Here is an 18,905-nt window from a genome sequence, read left to right as displayed (position 1 = left end):
CAATTAAAAAAAATTGTCTATGCTTTTCATCGGGAAATTCTAATTACTTTTGCGTACCTGCTCATACATCCGTCCAACGTTTGCTCTTTGCTGGTACTTTATATTGACTGTAATGCATGTACTATTGCAAGCAGAATGGGCATGAAAACGCGAGCGCATGGCAAATAGCCTCAAACCCGACACAGGGCAATTAACGGCAGCCGCTGTCGGAAACAAGGTGGAATGGGCACTGCCTTTCCGCTAAATGACAGCACGCCTGCCTTGCTATTGATGATAAAAAACTGCAGCTAACTGTGTATCCCTGGCAGCTTGCAAGTGTAAGGTGGGTATGCCAAGCAGAGCATGGCAGTGTGCTGTCTGTAGCTCCGCACAAAATATCGCCGCTTGTCCATGTGCTTGCGAGTGCATCTAACACATAAAATAAAGATACCGCGAAATATGATTTTTAAAAAATGATACTGCTCTTTGCAGTGTGTGAGTACTACAACAGACGAGACAATATCAACCTGTAATTTGTGCCATACATTTGATGCACCGTAAAAACAGGCACATGGTGGGAGTGACAGCAGTTCGTGAAAAAGTGCCACCCTTTCCACTTTATATTTCACAGTGTCAGGCAAGTATCGGCCGAATAGGGGTTTGAGGCTATTCACTACGCGCTTGCGTGTTCCTTCTCATATTGCTCACAATATTACAATAGTAACAAAACGTCCTAAACATGAAAGCGAAAAAGTACGAACAATAATCTGTTAGCATGTTCCTCCTACCTATGTTCTTAAAATCACTGCAAGAGTGAGTACAAAACTTGCTCCTATATAAAAAGTAACTGCCAGCAACAAAAGAAATGTCCTATAACCTTGTCATGGCTTACTACACTTATAAGAGGATAAGAAAAACTCATAAATGGGACATCACTCACCCAATAAATATGGTGGCCCACAGCTCTTTCTGGGTGCGAGTTGACTTCTTTGAGGTCACCAGGCAGTCATACCAAAAACCCAGTTTGGATGGCTCTTCAACGTTGAAATTAATCATGAGTCGATCACCAATGCTCACATCTGCAAAGGGGATCACCTTCTTGGCTCGTGGCCGAACACAGTTCAGATTTAGTGCAGCCACTTCATCTTCATAGCTGTGTACAAATATTTTTAAAAACAATATTAGTATACATCTTCAGTAATAACACTACATAGCCAGACCTATGATCATTGTTAAATCATTGTAAAAACTGAAAGGCTGCTTGAATTTAAATATATAACAAACATTCTGGAGTGGCCTTTTCTACTGCCCACAAAATATATGCTAAACTTCACAAGATTCACAGATTTGGGGATGCATACATATAAGTTTCGCAGGAAATTGTTAGACACTGCAAATGTATCAGTGAAGAAGTATTTTCAATGCTAATGTCAAAGAAACCTAGCAGTAAATAGTCTTCCTGAAGTCCAACAGGAAGTTAAAGCATAAACCGATTTCTGATGGTTACATATACATTAGACTCTCAGTAAACAAAAACCTCTTAAACGGAATTGCTGCTTAAATGGAACAACTACGTCTAATTATATGATTCGTTTCGTACTTGAATTCTGCATCCCTGTTCATCTCTCAGTAAATGAAACTCCTGTTAAACACAATATATTTTCCTGGTCCCTTCCGGTTCTGTTTAATGAGAGTCTACTGTATAGTACAAGGTAAATGTAAAAGAGGCACGTCATGTAAAAACAATAAAAGAATGCCATTTTTCAACATTAAATACAGCAGAATTAAATGACAAACTTAATACACTTCACTAGCTGTTTACATTTTATTATGTTAAACATGGCATAAGCACATACTCCCCAATCCATGTTTGGAAATCTTCATATACATTCATCAGGCATCAGCATAAGAGAGCAATCAAACTATTAGTGCAAAATGGCCGAGTTTGCCTTTTTTTTGTGAACTCAATAACTCAAAACATTATGAGAACACAGAATTCGGGATAGTAAAAGCACTATTTGAAAGAGTGATCTCACAGGAGGCTGCCAACTACCTCTGAAAAGATGTGGAAGCTGCCTAGCAGCATATGTTAATATGTATCATTTTGCTTGGCTCTATAAAAATCTGTCCTTTCTGTTAAGGCTCATTTAAAGGGGTCATGAAGCACCCCTTGGGTTTGTTGAAAAAACAAATCCTGCGGAAAGCTGACACGGCTATGAACTGCTCAGCGAAATATTGCAGTCGTGCACACCGCGTAAAGGCTGCAAACGGAGCACGAAGTTGCTGTTTTCTCAGGCACCCTCTTTTCAAACAGAGGCCGGTTCTCTCTCGTCGGTAGGCGGAGAAGCTGCCGGTGGACGTCGCGTATCTGCTTCTCCGCGTCGCAAAAGACATAGCATCCTCATTGGCTGATAACCGACATAAATCAAGAGCGGCGTTCAGATCAGATGCGCTTCTTGCCACAGGGTGCCGCCACTTGTCGGCGCTGCACTCCTCAGTCTGCTAACTTTACACGGTAGCTACACTCACGCATGCGAATCACAGCGGGACAGCTGTCGTGTTTCATGACGCGCGCTGGCGTAAGTTCTTTCCCCCGTGCCATCCCTCCCTGTGTAGCTTCCAGTCCGCTCGTTGGGACGAGAAAAGAGAGAAAGCGCTGGGAGCGTGCGCCGAACCCCCGTAACTCCACTCATTCTTGACGGATTCGAGAAATTTTTGCGGCAATCGATTCGGGAGGCAGTAAACTCCGATACTGAGATCATTAGATCATTACTTGGAAAAGTGGTTCATGACCCCTTTAAGGGTCATTAAAGAGAAAAATATATTTGAGATGTACTGATAAATCCCCATCCAACAATGCCAAAAATGGCTCTCTTACTATGAGCAAAGTCTCAGTAAACCAGAAAAGGTGCAAACACAAAAGACAAGTGGTCACACTGTCTTGAAGCTGACACACTAGCTCACCGTGGCATCATGGACTCTGTAGATTCTTACAGCGGAGCTGTTATAGTCGAGCTATGTCCGTCCACAGTGATGTCGTTCACAGCATAGCCAAGCCAGGAGAGGGGGGCAAGTGCATAGCGAGAGGGAAAGCCTAGCATAGCAATAGGGAAAGGGAAGTGAGGGTGAGGAGGAAGGGAGAGAGCAAAGCATAGTAAAGCAATGGAGCGTCAAGGCTTGGAATGAGTGAGGTGAATGGGAAAGGGAGTCAAGGTTGAGGAGGAAGGGAGAGAGCAAAGCATAGTACTAAAGCAATGGAGTGTCAAGTCTTGGAATGAGTGAGGTGAAGGTGGAGGGAGGTGAACGGGAAAGGGGAGTGAGGGTAAGGAGGAATGGAGAGAGTAAAGCATAGTAAAACAATGGAGTGTCAAGGTTTGGAAGTGAGGCGAGGGGGGAGGGAAGTGAACGGCAAAGGGAAGCGAGAGTGAGGAGGACGGTGGAGAGTAAAGCATAGTAAAGCAGCGTAGGTCCTTCGTCGCTGAGGCTTTCCCTCAGCTCCGCTATCCATTAGTGTTTGCAATAGTAAAGCCACGCATAGAATTTTTTACCACATCAGCTCGGGTCTACCTAACCTTTCGGCTGTAAATATTGACTACGTTTCAATTTGAAAGATATAAAGAATGAACTGAATGAACTTAGCAGCTTTTGAGGCACAATGACCCAAATACAAAAAGAAAAGGATACACTGAAATTAACAACATCACATGGTTGCACAGTACTAGGTTACCAGTTTTCGCGTGTAATTCAAACAATGGCACCTTTGAACTTAATTTTCTTTTTCTATAACTACAAGATAAACAGATATAGTAGTTCTTAACTGCTTGATCATTTAATTATGTCGAGAATTTTTCTTCAACGTGGATATTTTTATTGAATATTTTCCTTCTAAAAACCAACTTTCTGACGTTGAAAAAAAAATTAAAGCACATACTAAGCCAAATTAGCATAATGAAATTTATTGTTGCTCATGGGAAAGGCCAGCTACCTGACAGTATTCAACAATAAAAAACAGAAGAACAGCACTGTTTAGAAATTTTCTGCATTTTGAGAGAGGTTTCACTATTCTGACAACGATGAGACGCTTTCTCACGAAGACACACCAACCTACACGCCACCTCCAGCACCATTATCAAAACACATGTTGGCAAAAAATATTTTTGTGCAACAGTGAATGGACGTAAAAGAAATTACCGGGTTATAGTTGCCAGCTGCCAAGTAACACACGAATTAGCCCGCAAACGAGAATGTCTCGTTCAAAACACTCATATCTCATACTCATACTTGCGAATAGTGCTTGCCTGAGCTAGTTGGTTGCACATTGTGTGGAGGGTTTCCAGCCAAATGCATTGACAGAGGCACAGGAAGAAAGATGACCCACCGCTGGACTAGCAGCTGAAAGTTTATTGAAAGTTTTTCACAATTTTATAGCAGCAGACAGCCAGTGTGCTGCTCGCTCATTATTGATTTTTCTTTAAGGATTGTTTCTGCGCATGTGCCCTTTTTCTGTTTCTGCTAGCAGTACTAATGGTGCACTGAAGTATGATTGCCCACTCCGGTCAATCAATGGTGCACTGATGTATGATTGCCCACTCCGGACACCAAAGCCACCAATCATCCAAAAAATGCAGACTTACTCATCATACTGAACATGGTAAAGTAAGCCATCATCTGTAACAGCACTTGTTGCAGATGCTTTTTGCAATTCCTCAGATGGTCCATCTGCTGCAGAGCACGTAGGCAAAGGCTGTGACTTCGCTGTTGGTTTTGGATTTGATGCCTCCGTTACGCTTGCACTCTCATGACCATTCACCAAATTAGTTTGTTCTCCATTGTCTGTTGGTGTAGATGTCTTCGCTGCTTGGGTAATTTTGACAATTTTGGCTTCAAACCAAGCTCCATTTGTTGAATCCTGGGCATCCACCAGATCGCCCACCTGCATGTCAGCATGTGTCATTATCACTACAAACAAAACTGTTGTGTTTCTATTACAGAAGCATGCACACTCGTGGTGCATGGCAAGAAAACATTTCATAGCAACACTAAGCTAAAGCTAAAAAAAAATCTACAAAAATGCTGAGTGTTTATGATGGCACTTAAAAGTGTTCTGAATGAAAACACTACATATGTCTTCATTCTTTTCATCAGTACCAATGCCCTATTGTGTCAGCACAGTCCCCTACCCTCCAGTGTACCATTTTCACAACAAAAGCAACTTCTCTGCCTTTCTTTAACCAACTTTTAGCTTGGTACCTATGAAACCACTAATTTTACTGATTTCAATGCACTTTTCTTCTCCATTAAACAAAAAGAATCTAGTGACAGTACAGCATAGGCAACCTGCAATCATATGAAGGCCAGAGTTAGAATACACAATAACAAAATCTGGGCCTCCTTTAAATAAAACAGCCAGTTTTATGCCCTTTAGTGAATATTTATTATCAACTGTACAAACACACAAGTGAGGGGCTTATAACAGGCAGTACCGTAGGCTTAGCAGTTATAAATGTAACAGCATTTCTTGACCCTGTACAGTCACATCTCTGAAATATCTCAGCGCAGTTTTATTGTGGACAAACTGTGCTTGATATCTGGCTCCTTAGAGCTAAATAACGGCCTTTGTAGCGAAAGAGCTCACGTCCCAGACATGAAGGATAATGTCCATTCATTGTGCCAACATGGAGGTAAACTGCCTGATCCCTGATCGTGTGCACACCCTTGTGCCTCAATCCCACCTCAGCTTTTTCTTGACGAAAGTTTGGCCAACTCCTTGTTGCTCCGATTCAACTGTTTTTCTAGACCCCTTACACATGCTTCCCAAATAATTGCATAGACTTTTACCTCTCACAGTTTCTCTTATCACTAGAATCAGAAGCATGGAAAATTTTCCAGGTGTGTGTCAGATTTCTGCCACCAAAATCTTCAATTATTCTGATCCTAAAATCCCCTGGCGCCCCTATCCTGTCTTCTCTCAAATTTCTTCCTCGTTCTCAGTCCCGTCAGAAATATTTCACGAAACTGGTCAGCACACACACAAATGACCAACGGTGACTTCAGTGAAAGTGTCTGTCGTGCGAGGCTAAGAGGACAGTGAATATACAGAACACATGCCATCCCTCCTTGCCAAAAAAGACCATTTTCAGCTTACCATAGAAGAAATTCCAAGTGAAAATTGTAGCCCGCAATGAATAATTTAATTACCATATTTACAAGATTCTAACCCGCCTTTTGTTTTCCAATAATATAGGTTCAAAAATAGCCTGCACAGTATATACGAAACCAAAACCAAGCCCACAGCTTACAGACCGGCTTAGCCATCATCATCGGCATTCCTATCTCTAGATAGAGATAGAAATATAGTTTCAGTGTGGTGTAAGATGACGACGAGCTACCTTCAATCTGAAATTACAAAAGCTAATTAAAAAAAGGCCTTTTACATATCAAGCCAGAGACAACAGGTTGTGTCACATGTTTCTGATTCCCAGAGAGATGCATGTTTCATTGAATGAACTAGCAAATGGACAGTCTAGTCTAGCGCCACCATCCTGTTTGTGACTGTTATGCAGTAATTTGAAAAATGCCAAATATCAAATGCACGGTGAACTATAAAGAATATGTGTTGTCCTTTCGATGATGGACATTAGGTGTAGATAAAGCTATATTCTGTGAAAGTAAATGAGGCAGGTTTTGTCTTGCTGCCAGAATCAGAGACATGTAACATTTCTGTGGCTAAAAAAATAAGTTGTATTTCAGATTCTTGCTTTTTTTTAGATGTTGCAATGTCAATGTTACGTTAGTGTTCTATTTTAAACACATAGATAATGCATGTGCATTCAACTTGAGGGCATACTAAAATCATCCCAAGTCAGCCAAATGAATTGGTGCTGTGCTTTTAATTTTGTTTTTTTACCTTCTAATTTCCTTTTCATTGCTTGTTTAATTTAGAAAATTTGACAAATCCATTAATATTTGGTTACTTAAAATGCCTGACGACCCCCTTTTAAAAGCTTTTGTCTGAGCAACACTGGAAAAGACACTGAAGACACTAACAAGGAGCCAGTGTTCTGAAAAATAAAGAACCAATTATAAGCTTACCAGGTGGCAACAAAGAGCCAATGCTAAAGAAAATTAGACAAGAGCCTGCACATTCAAAGCACTCTTGCATGTTGACACAATCATGCCACAAAGAAAATGAGGATGCAAGAATAGACAGAAGTCTCTGCATTCAGATTTTTAATTTTTTAATTCCCCGCATCAGGTGCCCACAGGAAACTATTATAGACTAGAGGGCCGTTCAGGGGGCATTCTACTGCAATAATTGCAACAAATTTTGTAGTACTTGAAACAGGAACAAATAAATGCCAAGAAGCTGTGGTGCGAGAGAATAAGCTACTCTCCCAGCACCAAGGCACCCTCCACTTGCATCGACTCATCCCTGAAAGAAACACTCTTCTCTTTTCTTGGGTAGCACACAAACGGACAAAACACGATGGAAGAAGACATTCAAATATATACATTTCCTGTATATATTTGAATTTTTCAAATAATATCTTTCAGTTGTTAGAGCCTGCGCTTGTGCAGTCTTCTTTGTTCGTGTTTCATCCGTTTGTGTGCTACCCAAGAATGGATAGGTTCCAGCTCACCCACCTTTCAATTCTACTACACTCCTCTCCTGCTTTTTCCCATACCAGGCAAAAGGGCCTACTTTCTGCCACAGAGCTCTGCCTCTTTTCTTTCTTAATTCCAGCCTTTTATCACCAAACAGCCCAATCACAGAGGTGGTTCCAAGCACTCTACATTTTGCAAGAACACCCAAACTGCTCTCTCTACTGGATATCTGTACGCTGCAAACAGCATAGTGTGACATAAAAGCGCCACATGCGGGACATCCTATCAGTGCAAGGCTTCATTTGAATTTTCAGCTGTTCTGTGTAGCGCCCAAATCTAAGAAGGGATGCTTGAAGACCAGATTAAATGAAGGACATGGTGTCATGCTAGGGTTAAACAGGAGAAAACTTTATCGGATGGAATGACTAGTATATTGTGGTAGCTCCACTGACTGAACAAGAATGTCCTTCAATTCAAGTATATTCATGTGTAACACCTCGTGTGTACAGTCACAAATAATTGAAATATGAATAAATTAACGTTAGCAAGGCACATTTTTCTGTTTTTTCTTTCACCAATATGTAATATCAGCATGATTTTGGCTTGCACGGCACACGCGTGAGACCTATACAATCATTTGCGACCGAATAAGTGGGGTGCCAGATCATGCTCTCGAGCTATTAATTATTAACAAGTGTGCTATACTCTGCAATTTGTTGCTCACATTTCACTTGTCCATTAATTGATGTAAATTTGATGTAAATGGCTGCATTTTTTAAAATCTGACCTTGAACCATTTAAAAAGTTGATTTTCTATTGATTCACTATTCATAACTAGTGAATAAGAAATTTTTGAAACAAATCTGCTTGTTAGCACCACTTAACAGCACAATGACTTGCACACTCATTCCTACATGCTCATAAGTGACTATATAAACACTTCAGGCAAAGAAAAAGTTACTTCACAAGAATAAATAGTATACAGATTAAAATCATCATTTCTCACACAGGTACCCAATGTTCATCTTAAACAAGGGAACAGCTTCTTTTTTTATTAATAAGAAAGAGACAGCACGCCATGAGTTTGAATGCACCAGATATGCATAGCTTACTACATTAAAAATAGCAAAGAATGCATGGCAGAATATATATATATATATATATATATATATATATATGCATGTGTGTGTGTGTGTGCGCGCACACACACACACACACACTCATTCCACGTAGTTTAGAAGAAGCTAATACTGTACTGTCTAAACAGTCTTTCCTCACTAAAAACAAACACACTGACCTTGTAATACTGGCTTTTTGTGGACCCTGAAGGTGTATCAGGAATGGCCGGTTCCTAAGGAACATCATAAAAGTTATTTATCACAGCACCAAAAGCATCCTAGGCATATAAAAAAAAAACCGAAACAATTCCTCAACATGGCCAATCAACCTGCTCAGTCATTAGGCACTAATATCATGAACACCTCGTCCAAATTACTCCTGCATGATGAGAAGCACTAATTCTTTTGGATATCTTATTTTTGTCAACGTGGTTGAGTAAAACTAGCAAAATTTGTGACTCCAAATGTCATGATAAATATTGCAAATTAATAGTTCCTTTCATACGAGGAATAAAATTGTATTTAGGAACATACACAACTGTAGAAGATGAAACTACATACACTGTGTTTGAATTTATTGAATTTATAGTTGCAATGCGCAAAAATTAGACATGCATATACAAGCACAGTTAGTGTGCTAACCTTTCGGCTCTACTAAACAAAATTTTCTGTCACAAGGAAAAAATTGTTACAAAGTAAGGGAAGTGCTTTGAGAAAAACAAGGGTGTGTGCTCACCCCCTCAGGAAGTGTGCCGGAAAACCTATAGAAGAGTGTCATGTCAAACTAGTAACATGAGAGAACACATATGTCACCCAGCCGCCCCCAGTATCATTGCCTTCAACAACAACCTGTGGCAGCAGGTTGTCCTCACAGGTTGTCCTCTTCAAGCCACTTCCACAGCACCGACCGCGGTAAGTCGCAATACTGTTGAGCATATATTATGGAATAGTCTATGCCAACACTCAAGCAAAGGACATGATGGATGGCAGATTTTTTTTCATATGGCATTTGTCCATATGTAAATTGTCCTTGTAGTGCTTCAAGCATTGCTGGAAGCACTGTAGGGACAATGAAAAGGAGGGGAACGCATATCAGCCCAGCATGAGCACCTAACTGCTGACTGAAAAGTATTTGTGTCTTTGCACAAACACCCCATTAATTCCATAGAGATCCCGCAATAAAGCCAATTGTCCTCACCGGCTACGAATGTAACTTGGCATAGGGGCTGCAGTGCAACATGGGCATTGTGAACATTAAAGTGAGCTCAACAATTTCTGTTTGTACATCAGAAATAACAAATCCAAGTCCGTCGCTCAACATATGGTCTGTATACTTTTGCTCAGAAGTGTACATTGCACATTTTATCATGTTTACAGATAAGAAGTACACAGAAAGGTTAGCCATGTGAACTTTGTTTTTTCTCATCATTTACATGACAACTGGTACCAGGCGAGTGCACACTTTTGAAGCAACCCTATAAAAGTAAACCACGGCAGCCTCCAGGACAGCTGTGACAGGTGAAGGTGAGTTGCTTTTATTAATCCATTGCCCATAGACTCCAGACAAAAAAAAAACAAAAATGTTCTTGTTTATTGTAAAAAGCACATTCAAAACGGAAGATGGCAACTACACCTTGCTCTCCATTGGCAAACTTCCAGCAATTGTGATGTTATATAAGATACTCTTGTATATACATTGTAAAAATAAAAATAGATGTAAAGAGATTTTGATATTTGTATATCTTATGTATGAGTAAATACTGTTCAATGAATCTTTTTTCCTTTAAAATTAGAAATGGCATATGCAAGGGTTAACACCAGTTAACAGAAAGCTGCATCTTCAAGCAAATGTTTATGCAAGACCACACCATAGAAAAAAACACGATTGACAGCAGCCTACGAAAAACAATCGAGCAATTTTTTTCCAGAGGGAAGAGACATGTGGACATACTATTCTACCTAATAATTGCTCTAATTTACCTTGTCACAATTAACAGCAAACATTTCTCATTTTCCATCCCGTAATGGGTAGTTGTTGGCTTAGTAATTACACTATGAAGCACACACACTGCACTGCAGCTTCAGACATGAAGTTACATCACGCAGACTAAAGATGGCGATCACATGGCACCATATAACATCCCAGCATAGATAGTAGACACAAGGACACGTTGTAGCCACACCATCCCTGAGTGCATCCCTGAATACAACAGCTTTTGTCAAATCACTGAAGCTAAGCCGCTTTATTCTTGATAAATACTGCAGATTTCATATTTCGTTTTGTGCAAAAATCATTGGAGATGGGCGAATATTCAAGCATTTCGAATATTCAAATGAATATTAAAGTATTCGAATTCGCTTTGATACGAATTTAGATTATTCGAAATTTCGAAGTGTTCGAAGTGAACGAATATATGTATATATTTCACAGCACATAACTCCCTGTAAAGGTGGCTTCACTGCAGCGTCTGGTCGCCTCGCCGCGAAACCACACTTCAAGGTTAAATGTATATATATATTTCTAAAGTTTAAAAGCGTGTTATATGGACTTATATGCGCTAAGTCTAGTAATTTTTAAATTATAACGTATTGTGCCACTTATAACTTGCACCCTACTGCTATTCAAATTTTTATACTATTCAAGGTTTCTTCCACTTCATTTCAAACGAAAAAAGCGACATTCACTCATACCTAGTTCCAATTCTTAAAAATATTGCACAAGGGTCATGACGAAAATGCTAATTTTTCTTAATAATATGTGGTGAGTACTATTCGAACTATTCGATTCGAAATGATTCGGCCAAATCACTATTCGCTTCGGATTCGCTTTGAACCTCAAATTTACTATTCGCCCATCCCTAAAAATAATAATTCAAGACTGTTCATGAACATTAAATGCTTTCGAGGTTCACTTCTAGGAAATAAAGCAACACACACCGACTGACAGCTCTAAAGCAAAATATAATTTATGCAAACAATTTTGCTGCATACAAAGAAAAATTTTAACAGAAAATACCTAATGACAGCTGTCAAAGTTTATGCATGTAGCATTTTAGCACCACATAAACAACGAATTGCACACATGAGTTATTGGTGACAATAAAGACATGCTAACTTCCACTGCGTCGCCATACATCGCATGCAAGATGGCAAGCATCGGATAGTGGAAGTAGGATACATATTTAAACATTTTGCAGTTTTCAAGCCTGGACAAAGATGTGATGTAGGGCAATGCCTGTTCTTGCCACAACAATTAAATCTGTGTTATAAAGGTGTACTAGATGTCTGGTTTGTCTTACGGCCAACCCACATGGAGCGATCTTCCGGTGAAAAAACAGTGGCCCGCCACCCAGCGGCCAAAACAGTGCTGTTTGCCACCGATCAAACCAGTCCTGATGTTCTAAGTAGGCGGCCAGCCACCTGCACGAAGTGGTGAACACAGATGAGGAACGGGGACCAATAAGGGCTCTACCGAATCGTGGCGGTGGCAGGCGCCCGTCTTGCGTTGCTTGCATACGCAGCACAATGAAGATGTCACGGTGTCTCCGTGCCAGCGCTCGTCACCAGAAGTTCACAGGAAAGTTCGCTCCATGTGGGTGAGCCATCATGGGGGTTGTGAATTATTTCACTATAATGCACTATAGTGAGTTGCATAGTTTTCGTTCTGGACCATGACAATGTTTAAAGTGTAGTCCTTTTTTCCCCCACATTTTCTGTTACTAACGTAAATATGGACCATAAATGGTTCAAATTTCTACGCAGCACCTGTAGAATGCCAAAAACTTACTAGAAAGTGCATATAAAACATGCTAATACGGGGGAAAACTTAGAACCTGCGAAGTCTTTAAATCTTCTAATCCCAGTAATTGGTACTTAAAAATAAGATGGGCTAATTCAAAAAGTTGCTAAGAATGGCATCTCAAGCAAATTCATTTTTAAGGTAGAATTAAAAGGATATTTACATGGCAAAGACATGCTTTTTTTTACATTCCTTGTTTTATGGGAGCTCAGGCAACTGAGGGTTATTTTGAGAATGTGACTTTGCTTAACTTGCACGAAACATTATGGATGAATCCCGCGTGACCAATGTGTTTTCATTTAACTTTAGTTCGCTGTGACTTGCTGCATATGATCACTTTGCTGAAGGCACTACCATGTTCAATGAGTTGTCGACGTGTCGCTTTCTGGGAGTCACGTCAAACGTATAATTTTTGTTTGCTCAAAATGAATATAGCCGACAAAAAATTGCACAAGTATTTCAAGCATGATATTTGATTCTTTCTATGGAAAAACAGGGCATGACTAACCTCAGTATAAAGAGACATTTAAGTGCACTCTAATTAAGACTGATTACTGGAAAACGCACAAATCAACATATTACCACCTTCTTTTCATTGCAATAGAATATCAAGTACCTTGGAATAATGCTGCGTAGATTTTACACATTTATAGACAGGGCATCCTAATTCACCCCTGAAAGGGTTAAAATAAACGAATCTAAAAAAGTAATCAGATCAGGACTGATTACTCCACAGTCTTTAGTGCATTTGTTTTATACAATCTTTTTCTATCAAGATTTGCCAGAAATCATACTTTACAATGCTTTTAAGAATTAAGGGAGATCTAAAATGTGTGCATGGCACTTCTGATGTCCAAGTATTTCCGAGCGTTTGAAAGACTGTAATGAATGAAACCCAGTAGTTGCACTTCTCACATTTGCCATAGTCTTTCACTTTCCCAACTTAAGAGAAGAAAGCATTGCAAAAATCGACTGCAAGTTTTAGTTGCATCAAATCAATCATGCACTGGTAATATACAGGCCCCAGAAATATATACTTCCAAGACTACCTAGCAGGGCCTTCAAGATGTTACAGAGAGGCTATAAGTTAGCCTGCTATGCATTAAGAACAGTTAAATATTACGCGATAGCTCACCTTCGGATTCTCTTTGGGTGAAGTCGAAGAGCTTGAAGATGCTGTGCTTGTGAAGTCTGGCGGAACAACCCTGACTAGCAGCTGAATAATATCATTCAATCCAACATCATAATCAAATAAAGTATATCCATCTTCCAGCTGAAACAGAGGTAGACCAATCATGGCAACAGTGGCGTAAATCCAGAAAAACAGCTGAAACAGAGGTAGACGAATCATGGCGACAGTGGCACAAATCCAGAAATATCATGAGGGGACACACACATTGTGTGATGGTGGCCATTTTGTTTTTATAAAAATGTTTTGTTTTATTATATCAAAATTAAAATCATACTTTCAAATGAAAAGAAAAACAGTTTCTAAGCGTAACTCTAGCATATTTCCAGCTCCCTCTCTTTCTATCTACCTCTAACTTTTAAGCTCCCCAATTTTTTTTTACCAGTGTAGGGTAGCATACCAGTTTTCCTAGAGTGGTTAGCCCCTGCCTTTTCTCCCTCTCCTGTTCCTTCCCTCTTCCAGCCATGTCATTCGGGTTAAAGTACGAAAGACAAATGCTAGAACTTTATTTGTGATAACATGTAAAGTTACAGGTTTTCTTATTCCATTCTCCGTCGTGTAAACCTGTTAGAAATAGCCTCCCATGATTTATTTGCCCCTGGAAACTTTCTTGTAAAGCAATTTTATGTTCACTAGTAATTTTTATCAAAATTACACAATCATAGCCAAGCAATCGCATTTATACTACATTGCGAATGGCTTCCAAGAAATCGTAGACCTAAACAAAGGTAGATGATCGCAGATTCTTTATTATGCACTTCAAAGCTCAGAGTTATAAACATTTGCGGCACATCAGAAGTAACCCCTAGCATTCCAGAAAGCTCATGCTCTACAGAACTTTATGACACGATAAGCAGCTTTCACTTTTGTACTTCGTTTCTCTTTATTGGGAGGGTTTCAGATTTCAGAATTGGTTTTACGGAGAGTGCACTATCCTTAATTGTCAAGAAATTCAAATATGACGTTTGGAAGATAAATCTCAAGGGGGGACACTTGCAAGGGGTGTCCCCCCCAACCTGAAAGCAAGGGGGGTCGGACCCCCTGACCCCCCCTCCGTGATTTACGCCAATGCATGGCAATGCAGCTTAACTTTACAAGTAACCTTAGTGCCGATAAAAGGGCACATGATCAAATGTAATGAAAAACCCATGCTGTACTTCATACACAGACACCTCTGATATGCTGCAAGTTGCACGTTATTTTGTAATACTGCTTGTAAACTGAAAAGCCAAGCAAAGTTGTGGGATGCACAGTATTATTTCAATCAATATCTGAATATAAGTAACCTCGCCTCAAGCAAAAATATGCAATTCATGAAATGCAATACATTGCGACTGCTGCACTGAGATGCGCTTCGTAATACGATTTAAAAACATGGATAACAACGGAGCTACGCATGGCAAGATGTTCAAAAACAAAAGCCTTCAGCGCCAAAATAAAAGGTAAACGCTCGCTACAGAGGCACAAATCAGACATGTTAGCATGCCGTCTCATCGCAGAAGTTGTCAGCAGTTCAATATTCAGGTAAACCTTTTGACGTTGGTGCACTTGTTCCAGCTTAGACTGCAATCATGCTGCTCAATCTAGTCTGCCATTCAGCAACGAAGTATTGTGAGGGACTTTGTACGTCAGCGAAGACATACAGATCATATACGCATACAGATTTATGGTATGCAGATACGCGGCGAAATACCAAGTGCAAGACATGAGGATATGTATTATTTAAGACAAAGCGCACAGCAATTAGACATTCAATCAAGATTCCGGTTCCAATTGTAGCGGTTACTTACCTGCTTGCCTCGATAGAAGAGCCTCTGCAAGGTTGTTTCAACGTCAAATTCGTCGCGAACACGAAGCCGCAAATCATCCACCTTAGTGAGCTTCGAAAGGCCGTCAATGCGCGCCGACTTCGCGCCGTCCATGGTCCGCACTTGAATCCACATCGTCGCAAAAACTGCTCCTGCTAGCTCGGCTCTCGTAAATAAGCGGTTTACGTTGAGTGACCTGAGTGACAGTGCCCTGAGGGGTGAGATGGAGAAAGACGCAGATCTCGTGCCGGCGGACCTATGACGTGCTGACAACTCACGATCGCTTCCAAAGTGGCTGCTACGTTTGAAGGTTTACAAGATTTGGCGGGAAAAGCAGCGCGCCGGCGCACTGGCTTCGGATGGTTACAAGACGGCTCGCAAGGGTGTTTCGTTGCTGTCTCGAGTGTCCGTTGCTAGCCAGCCTCTCTACCTGCTCAGCCTGGTCGTTGTCCGCGGGTTCCGTGAAGGTGGCCTCCTTTTTTTTTTGCCCTTTTTTAACAGCGAAGCTGTTTAGCAAATCGTTCCTTGTCCGACGAACCAAAAAACTATCATCACCATAAACGGGTATCTGTTCACTACTCACCACATGAACAAAGCAACAGTTAGCCGAACAACAAACGGCTGCGAAGCGACGGCGGAACGGCGGCGAGTCGAAGACCCCGAGTACGTGCAACGAGAGAATACTAGGTAACGGGAAGGGTAACGGCGGCTGCAAGAAGACGCGATGGAAGGCCAAGGCCTACGCCAAACGACGACGTGCCCGTAGATCTATGAGAGGTGCGAACGCCTGGTTTCTCTCTCTGGAGTTTGGACATCCGTGTAGTGTGTCTGTCTGTGGTTTTACTCGAACCTCTCTGCGCTAATAATCAACGTAGAAACAACCTAGCATCACTTAGCTAAAGCCTAGCAACGACCTAGACGCAACCTAGAAACAACCTAGAAGCACCTAGAAGCACCCAGATTTGCCCCCAGAATTGTGCAGTTTCGTTGTTTACGGCCGAAGCTTTGGGCGCCTTAGTGCAAGCTTCGCCAATTTTTTTTTTCTTTTTTTTTTGTGCTTGCCGCACTATTTACCATAGTGAAACAAAAATATGGCAGAGGTGCCTCGCCTCTCTTCATTTGATGGGTTGCCTGCCGGAGACGGCGCGCTTTTTGGTTTCAGCGTCTCCGAGGCCTCGCTATGGCCTCGCCCACTGCTACAACAAAGGTGGCTACCGCACTTCGTCATCTCGAAGCAGCTGCCTGTCACATATTAATATTGAATGTGACCGCGCTCGTCCCCTTTTCTGTAAGGGCGGTGTCCTGCCAAATGCATATTCGGTGTCTATGGTGACGAGCGTGATGCTTGCTGTTGCCTTCATGATTGGGAAGGAGGCTCTTGCGATTCTTGAGGTGACCGGGAACCCCATTGGAAACATTAATTGATGCGTACATCAGCTTGGTCTTTCATATATGCAATATGCGAGTCGTGGACAATTTTTAGGGACCTCGCTGTCCAAGTTTCGGTGTGGTTCACGGCGATCTCCAGTTATGAGAAAGTCATTTTCAACTCAAAAGGCCGAGACTGTATTAGTGCGGCACATTTCGTCAATGCGTGCCGTGCTTCAAATTTCGATGTGGTCATGGCTGTTTCAGCATGAAGTAGCACATCTTTGACTTGGACCAAGTGTCGATGCCAGGAATGTCTCAGTTGTCGGAGGAATCACACCCACGTGTTCTTCAGTAATCGACAATTTCACTGTCGCAGAACCCTGCTTTTGCCGCCATCCATTTCTGACAGCAGACTACTTGTTTATTATTCCCGAGCAAACTGTTGTCTCTGGACCGGATGTGCTGCTGCCATGCTCCCATAGGCGTGCGCTTGGGCCGGGGGAGAGGGGGGGGGGGGGGGTCTTCTTGTACTCCCCTGAGCCATAAATCTCGGGGGAGTACAAGCCCATGAATATTCGCATAGGCTGCTCAGCAGTGTTGGCGGTAAAGGGCGAGACAGACGGTACGATTTTTCATGCGATTCAACGTCCGACACGGCGGAGGGGAAACCGTAATGGTGACCTTTCGTAGCATCGTACAGCCACCACTCCCTCTCTCCCACCGCCGCGTCGGCCATCGGATCGCATGGAAAATCGGACCGTCTGTCCCCCGCTTAACGCGTTACAGGTAACGGCGTTACCGGTAACGCGTCACTTTTTTCGGTAACTTAGTAACGTACCCGTTACAATTTAGGAACTGTAACGGGTAGCGTACTTACGTTAACATTTTTCGGTAACCTGTGGTGTCACGTTACTCGTTACATTTTCATCCTGTAGGTGCCGTTTTCCCAGAGCTCGCCCCGGCGAATTCTTTTGTCGCAGCGCCGGACTGCTGTCGGCCTGCCCAGCATTGACAAAGAAAGCGCGGGCGGAATCGCTCTTGTGGGGAGGTTTGGGCCATCGACACACAAAGCTTGAAGAAAGCCGCGGAATTCGCCATGAGAAACTGTAAGGCCATGCTTCTCGTGGAAGTGGATTGTAGCAGGTGGGTTGTTGGCACCTGCGCATTTTCGTGCCCAAAAGACAGGTCTCTCGAAGAGAAAGAGCAAGGGCTGGTTTACTCCATACCATGTTCTGATCGTGACGCTTCGTACGTGGGGGAAACAGAACTTAACCGAGAGGCTGCCACAACATAAAAACGACGTCCGCAAGTTCGAGTGACAAAGGGGTACACTCGCTGAGCACAGTGCGGTGAACGACCACCGCATCCTCGATTAAGAGGCCAATTACTATAGGCGGCTTTTTGTGGAATTCTGGCCCATCCAGGCGGCAGCCGGTGACGTCAACCGGTCTACAGGGCGCTGCCGATTGAGAGTCTGCCTTATCATGGAGAATACGCGCGACTAAAAATAAGCCCCTCCATCGCGTCTACTGCAGCCGGCGGAAAACGCATGGAGGGGCTTTAGGCGCGACCCCACGGCCGGAAGAAAACCTTGAAAAAGAATGCGAGTGGTACGCGAAACGTCCAATTTTTTATTGCGATAGCAATTATATGGACAGTCTCGGCTGGATTTTGCCGTCGCCGTCGCCGCCGTCATGCACCGTATATGTATAAGCATGTATATATATATAAAAGCCCCAAAGAAAAATAATTCAGAAAAATGTTTCCGAAGCGCGGAATTGAACCAGTGACCTCTCGTTCCGCAGCGCGTGGCGCTAACCACTATGCCAGAAAGCGCAGATCCTCTACGTAGCTAACGGCGAGCGTTATATACACACCCTTTACCGCCGGCAGGACTCAGAGACGGCAGGCGCTTGTAAGCGTTTCTTCATTACCAGCGAGATGGCGCGAGGAGCGCGACGGGCGGATTTAAAAGTCGTCAGCTCGCTCGCTCGCTTCTTATATTTGCGCAGGGAGAACCTTGCCCTTCCGCTGTC

The 18,905-nt window shown here is 42.1% G+C and overlaps 1 protein-coding gene across 1 annotated transcript in view; it reads right to left on the bottom strand.

Annotated features, from left to right (window-relative positions):
- Positions 1-15,791, bottom strand: part of LOC119403229 (E3 ubiquitin-protein ligase UHRF1) — a 37,624-nt gene extending 21,833 nt beyond the window's left edge. The window contains exons 1-5 of the mRNA XM_037670177.2: positions 15,481-15,791; positions 13,637-13,774; positions 8,882-8,935; positions 4,614-4,912; positions 920-1,132 (exon numbers count right to left, since the gene is read on the bottom strand). Coding sequence (XP_037526105.1) covers positions 920-1,132; positions 4,614-4,912; positions 8,882-8,935; positions 13,637-13,774; positions 15,481-15,633 — 857 coding nt within the window. The 5' untranslated portion in view covers positions 15,634-15,791. The remainder of the gene's footprint in view (positions 1-919; positions 1,133-4,613; positions 4,913-8,881; positions 8,936-13,636; positions 13,775-15,480) is intronic.
- Between the last annotated feature and the right edge of the window lie 3,114 nt (positions 15,792-18,905).

Source organism: Rhipicephalus sanguineus, chromosome 1, assembly GCF_013339695.2.
Source record: "Rhipicephalus sanguineus isolate Rsan-2018 chromosome 1, BIME_Rsan_1.4, whole genome shotgun sequence".
Taxonomy (NCBI): Eukaryota; Metazoa; Arthropoda; class Arachnida; order Ixodida; family Ixodidae; genus Rhipicephalus; species Rhipicephalus sanguineus.
Note: the sequence above shows the minus strand (reverse complement) of the source record. Positions and strands in the feature narration are given on the sequence as shown.